This window comes from Poecilia reticulata, linkage group LG3 (genome assembly GCF_000633615.1).
Source record: "Poecilia reticulata strain Guanapo linkage group LG3, Guppy_female_1.0+MT, whole genome shotgun sequence".
NCBI lineage: Eukaryota > Metazoa > Chordata > Actinopteri > Cyprinodontiformes > Poeciliidae > Poecilia > Poecilia reticulata.
Window position 1 is genome coordinate 27,109,037 of NC_024333.1, and position 6,983 is coordinate 27,116,019.

Sequence of the window (6,983 nt, forward strand, 5' to 3'; positions counted from 1 at the left end):
TGCAGCTAACATAAATGAGGGAAATTAAAGTATTTTTGCTGATAGGGAACTTATTTTAAGCTGTTTTTTCTGTAGTTTAGGTTACTGTACCGAACTATATTCAAAATAAACCATTTTAATTGTTAAAAAAAGGAGTCTTGCCACTCTCACTACACTAACTTAAATATACGTTTTTGTTTTTTATATAAACGAGCTGTAAACGTTGATATACAGTAAACGTAATGTACAGTATTTTAGCGCTTAGTGTTCTTGGTTGCCCCCTGTTGGTTGGAGACCCTGAGCAGGTTTAGTTTTTCATGTTTATTGTGATTTTAACAGATTTATTTATTTTCTTAACCCTCCTGTTATGTTCGTTTTTGAGCTACAGCAATAATGTTCGTGCGGTCAATTTGACCCGGGGAGAGTTTTATCATGCAATAGTGTCAGGAACCAAAAAATTCCTCCAAAACATTTTTTTATCTGATTATTAACTCTAATACAATCAATCTCAATCAAAATTTGTGCAATTATGTTTTTTATTTCTCAGAAATTAAGGATTAATGATGACAACTTATACTCAATTACTCATTTGGACATAAAAAATGGGATTTACATTTTTTATGTCCACTGAAAAAAACCTAGACACAAAAAAACAATAATTTCCTTGAAAGTGATCTTTGGTAAATTTTTTATATTACATTTAAATTTTTTTTTTCAAAGGGTGATCTTTATAATTGAACTTGAGACACACATACTGTTCCGGGTCAAATTGACCCACCAATTAAAATCAAGATAAATGAGTCATGCAGAGAGTATTTATGTTCCCCTCCACTTCTACTGAGTGTCCACTCATGGGTGGAGTTTGTCCACAGGAACAGAATAGGTTCCCGTCAAAAGTTGTATGAACACCTGCTTTCTCGCAGTTCATTGTGAAGTAAAGAGAGCAGGGAGAAAGTGGGTTTGTGTGTGCGTGTGCATGTGTGTGTGTGTGTGTGTGTGTGTGTGTGTGTGGTGTTTGTGTGGGGTAAAATAAGGCTCATAGCTGTAAGGAAACAAACAGAATTGGACATTTTTTATCTTTTTTTGCACTTTAACTTGACTGCCGGGTCAAATTGACCCGAACAGTATCGATGTAACAAGTAGACGCAGGGGGGGCTGCAAATGTGTAAAATGAATAAATTTTCAATTTATATGTAGAGTTCACCTATTAAGACAAATAGAAAAAGTTTCATGCAATAAAAATACTTGCAACTATTTTAAAAATATTTTTAAACTTTGAAACGGGTCAATTTGACCCGCAACATAATAGGAGGACATTTATTAACATTTCAAATCAGCTCAACCATGAATTGTAATTTATGTTTGTAAGAACTCAGACTGAACTTGACACATCCTAAATTACTGTTACTAGAGGGTTTTAAGCATGTTAATAGRAAAAAATATTGCTTTATTTCATTATGTTTTTCTCTGAACAACATAATGGTTTTTATTTTTCAGAGAAAAATAAAAACTTTTTTTTAGTGGTTTAAAAGATGTCCTGTGGAGAGCAGACAAATAGACTTTGAACTATCAAGACATCAGCCGTATAATGTTTGCTGCACACCTGGCAAATCTAAACGCTCCATTGTTGTTATGCAGAGGGAGATCAAATGGTCGTGCAGCTGTTTTGTTGAATATGCAACGCTAATGAGTCTACAAAGAACCAATTACCTGGCTGTCGTTGCATCTGCCTCTTCTTTTCCTTCCTTAATTCTCTAATTTGGCTGTGACCTTTCAGCAGGAGCAGCAGAACCACGCAGGGAGCGGCTGAATGAATCCATCAGCGGCGCTGAGAAGTTCTAGTAATGTTCAGACAACGACCCTTCAGATCCTGGAAATAAAACTTTAGGATAGTTTTAGGTGGAGGTTCGTTGCTTTGAGCTGCGACCAGATGAAAGCCTTTAAGCAGCCGACCAAATTCATCATCACACGACGACGACCTCCTGGCATTCAGGCCACCTGATAAGATCTTTAATTGATATMCAGTCAGTGTAAAAGGAGATTTTGATAAAAAGAAAAAAACTGAATAAATAGACTCAGAATCGTTTGATCAAATAACAAATAAACGTGGATGCAGAGGCGGCTCTAGCCTGTTTGGCGCCCTGGGCGAACCAACTTTTTGGCCCCCTTTACGCCGTCTGCAAATAAACTAATTCATAACATCCAAATCTGTAGTATGTTGAACCACATTCTCTCCAACAGAGTTTTAATATCTATAATATATTGAATAAGAAATTAGACAACTGTGCTGACATAATGTAAATTACAGTAAATTCAGACTTTACTCAATAGTAACAATTTCCTAAATTGTAATGTTTAAGGGCTTCATTACTTAAATCTTGGTTTTACTTTCACTCTGGGCATAAGCAAAGTAATCTGCAAACTTTAACTAAAATAATTAACCTTAGACAAATGAACATTCTTTGTAAAATACTTCTGCTGAACACTTATGTCTTAACAATTAGTTATTACACTGAAAAAAAAAGCTTCTGCAACTGTGGGGGAAACCAATATGTTCCCGTTCCTGTTCCAGTTTTATGAGAGCGCTCATACTGCCCCCCTGAAGATATCGCCCTGGGCAGTTGCCCATGTCGCCCATATCAGGAATCAGTGAATATGAGTAGCTGTGTTTCCATTACAAATGTGCACAAATATTTGTCTGTATTCTGCTAAAGTAAAAAAAACACAAATTCATGAACGTGAAGGATTCTTCATGAATGTTTGACTGTTGTAACGAAGTGTCGTTAGGTAAATAATGATACTTTTAATTTGACTTTTTAATGCAAGGTTTAATTAAATGTTGCATTAAAAGTGTCATTATTTACCAAATAATGCAAAGCTGACACTTCTAATGCAACTTTTAATTCAACTTTGCATTAAAAATGGCATTATTTACCAAATGACAGTGACAACATTCATAGACATTCATGAAGACTCCTTCATGTTCATGTCGGGTGTTATGTCATGTTCACGTCAGTCTCACACCCCTTAAAATAAAGTGTTACCAGTTGTTTCCATTGATAAGAAATGAAGTGAAAATCTAGTTTGAATAAGTTTGTTCACATGATACATCATTAAAATCACGGCAGAGACGGATGTAAACAGTTACATAAGATTATATTCATATTGCCGTCTCCTGCTTGGGAGTGTATGCGGCGCTTTAAGGAAATTATAATCTCCAATTTTACAGAAGAGCTATGGATTCATCACATTTGAATAAAACAATTTTTTAAGGACTTTGCGATGTTGTGAGCGCTCTGCATATTGTCCTAAAAAAAACATTGTTATTCTACCACTTCCTGATGTCTTTTTTGTCGTTTTCGACAGTAGTAACATCCGGCTGCTGATCATTCGTCAGAGGTGCAGTTTTGCTAAATGCATCTTTTTCAATATGAAGGGAAAACCACCTCATCACGTCATTTATATCACAAAACGCCTTCTTTTTTTTTTTTTTAAGCATTTAGTGAGTTTATTTTCAATTTGCGCAATTTTATGGTTAGTGGAAACGCAGCTAATGTCGCTTTGACAAGACAATTTCAGATGTTTCTCATGTCAAATAAAAGAGACGAATCCATCCTGCACAGCTTTCCAAACCGTCTGTCTGAGGCTGAAACCCAAAGTTCATACTGCAGGCAGCTGTGGACAATTCGTACGTGTAACAAGTTATCAGCAGTGGCAGCTCCGATTCTCAGACTGTCTCCACTTGTCAACCTTGGCTAATCCTGTTGGTTGAAGGCCGCTTGTCAAGTCGCGTAAAGTCACAGCTTGTTTCTCAAGGACATTTATAAACAACCCCAATGGACCACGGCGCTGAAGCCCGATCCGTCTGCAGCGTTGATGTAAATATTCAGCATTATAAACACACTCTGCCAGCTTTTTTATTAAATGATAAAGGGATGATGCCTCCAGCAGACAGTTGTTATCTCCCTCTCAGCTGGAACTGTGACCAGGCTGGACTCCAGCCAAGCTGCACACAGTTTACTAACAGCACAGGTGACTGATTATTGATGATGAAGTGGAAATCCTGTCTTCTCACCTGCTCAAACACAAACAGTAACTAGAGGTGCACAGTTAGAACTTTAACAAAGATTTTTTTAAAATGACCCGAAACAACAGCCTGGAAGTGAAATGTGTTCAAAGACCTGAAATGAAGACGCTGCTAGTTTTTAAATAACATTAAAAAAAGAACGACAGACTGCATACTTTAAGCTAAAAATAATAATAGTATTTATATATATATTTTTTTTTTTTTTACTGACAATTGAACAGGACAAACACCCACATCATATCAGATGGAGGATGGTAATAGATTCACTTAAATTTGAAGCATTCAGTCAACTTTGAGAAGGAACTGAAGGTAAAAGGCTGATTTATTAAAGCCATCCTAGTACATAAATTAAAGGAAGTTGCAGGAAACAAAGTAACTGCATTCAGTTGGCCTTTACAACAGTCATATTCAATAAATATTCGTTCAGATGAGGCCCGTTTGTTACATTACAAGCTAATTAAACACATATTAAAAATATGTTTCTTCATCCCACATTTCTGTTTTTAATTTTTTTTTTTTTTTTTTTTTTACTGGTCTGGTATAAAATTGTAGTTTTAAATGTGACACTTTCATTACTTGTAATTGGAAAAGCGTCAGCAGAAATAATCGCTTTCAAACAAACATTTGTGTGTAAATAATCTTTGTAATGTTTCACTAGTTATAAATTTCCTGAAATAAACGGGACTTTTCAGTAAAATTCAAATTTATTGAATGTGTGGGTCTGTATGTATGTCTGTGTTTTTACATTAAAACGTGTTTGAATTTAATTGTGGAGGGTTTTTCTAAAGCTGTGTGTGTTCGCTCTGACTTGTTGGCATTTAAAGTTTACACGGTGGATGTCCTGGTCTTTGTCCTGCTGCGTGTCGACCCCCCACATGTCCGTTACTGTCTGACCCGGAACAACAGACCCGGACTTAATCCTCGTGTTTAAACAGACCGTCCGTGTGTGGCATTTCTGCTCAAACATTGACAAACGCACACAGTTACCCGGCCGGGAGAAACCGAATAAAGCTACAAATGTAGAAATTATGTGAAGAATGAAGTCTTTGAAATGTCAGCCCATTAAAACATTTATTTATCATTGTTAAAATGTTAAAGCAATCAGCTGCTGTTTCCTCATATTCCTGGTGACATCTGTTGGTCAGACTCTGCAAAACCAAATCTGACCCAATATTGATACGTAAGGAGTGGAAATATGTCATAACAATCTAAGATAAACAATTTAAGGTTTTTTATTTAATTTTTTAAAACACTGATTACTGAGTGGATGATTTCTGCCGTGTTGGATTTGAATGGATTTGAATTCAGCTGTAAAGCCGCTAGATGGCAGCAAAACCTAAATTTGTAATAGCACTTTTCACTGTTCAACCTAAATAAAATATTGATAAAATGTAAGTGTATTAAAGTTTTATACATTTTGTCACGTTAGGATCACAAACTTCAGTGCACTGTATTACAATTTTGTATGATTTATTACCATTTTATAAGATTTCCCGACGCAAAACAGCTGTGAAATATTTTCTTTTACAATATCTTTCTATCTAAATATTATAAAAATAGAGATATTTAGATCTATCTATCTATCTATCTATCTATCTATCTATCTATCTATCTATCTATCTATCTATCTATCTATCTATCTATCTATCTATCTATCTATCTATCNATCTATCTATCTATCTATCTATCTATCTATCTATCTATCTATCTATCTATCTATCTATCTATCTATCTATCTATCTATCTATCTATCTATCTATCTGTAAAATGAGTAAATCTCCTCCCTCGCCGTACGCCGTCATGTCTGACCAGGTTGTGCGCCGGCTGTTGGAAATGAAGCCACCCAAAGTTCGCTGACGTAATTTCCGTTGCGCGAACCTGAAAATTTGGCGCCACAGCCTTGTAATCAGACACAGGAGCGTACAGCAGACAGACAATTACAGAAATGCCTCAGTACTGATGTGTTGTGACGGATTGTAGCGGTATATTTTAGTATTTTTGTGGGCGGCATCTGCTGGAGATGCGGCCCTGGTTGTGTTTGTGTGCTGGCGTCGTTAGCTGACTCCACCGAGGAAACGCTAACCCGGCCAGGTTCTGAGCGGCAGGCAGCTTATTGAACCGCATACTAATCGATACAAGGCTAACATTTATCCTCAGTCACAATGAACAGGAACAAGATGAAGAAAACCAAAGTGAGTCACATTTTAGTAACTAAAAACAGAGCTGGATTTGTTATTGGTCTAAAACTTTCCCAGTGTTCATCATTTCTGTGCCTTGACTGTTTAAACAAGAAAACCTTTTATGGTTTGAGTTGATCATAAGGTTGTCATGCAGCGCTGTAACTGCGCAACAGCCAATTCCTGCCCGTTTTCTCTGATTGGTTTCCTCTTTATCTGATTGTTTTTTCTCGGTATCATTCTGACTGGTTGGTTTTCTCAGGTGACTACCGGGTTAGTAGGAGGGCAGCAGAACATCTCTTCATTCTTTTGCTCCAAAAACCAAAAGGTAAGTCCTGGATACGTTTGTTTTTGAACTGTTATTTGATTAAAAACCAGTTTTTGTTTTTTTTATTTGGATAGTTGCTCCAGCTCTGTCAGGAGCGCGTCTTGATTACTAAAATTCAAGCCTTGCCTCTGCAGATCTGGACTTTGACTGGGCCATTCTAACATAAACCACTCCTTTGTAGATCTAACTTTATGGTTGTGATAGATGTCCTGCTGAAAGGTGAACCCTCGAGTTTGCTTTTCGCAGACTAACTTATCTTCTCTGAAGAAATACTTGTTGCTGATAGCATTTCATTTGTGCAATTATTTATAAGTAAAAGAATAGAATTCAACTTTATCATTGCACATGTCACAAGTACAAAGCAACAAAATGCAGTTTGCATTTGTTATTGTTAAATTGTTATTTTAATATA

General features: G+C 36.2%; 1 protein-coding gene across 2 annotated transcripts in view; it reads left to right on the plus strand.

The window, feature by feature from the left end:
* The first annotated feature begins 5,923 nt into the window (after positions 1-5,923).
* The window catches only part of dna2 (DNA replication helicase/nuclease 2), a 16,309-nt gene continuing 15,249 nt past the window's right edge, over positions 5,924-6,983 (plus strand). Inside the window, exons 1-2 of one of the 2 annotated variants that reach the window (XM_008405835.2) lie at positions 5,924-6,258; positions 6,506-6,571. In XM_008405835.2, coding sequence (XP_008404057.1) covers positions 6,229-6,258; positions 6,506-6,571 — 96 coding nt within the window. In that variant the 5' untranslated portion in view covers positions 5,924-6,228. The remainder of the gene's footprint in view (positions 6,259-6,505; positions 6,572-6,983) is intronic. The other variant, XM_008405834.2, reaches the window with a different exon arrangement.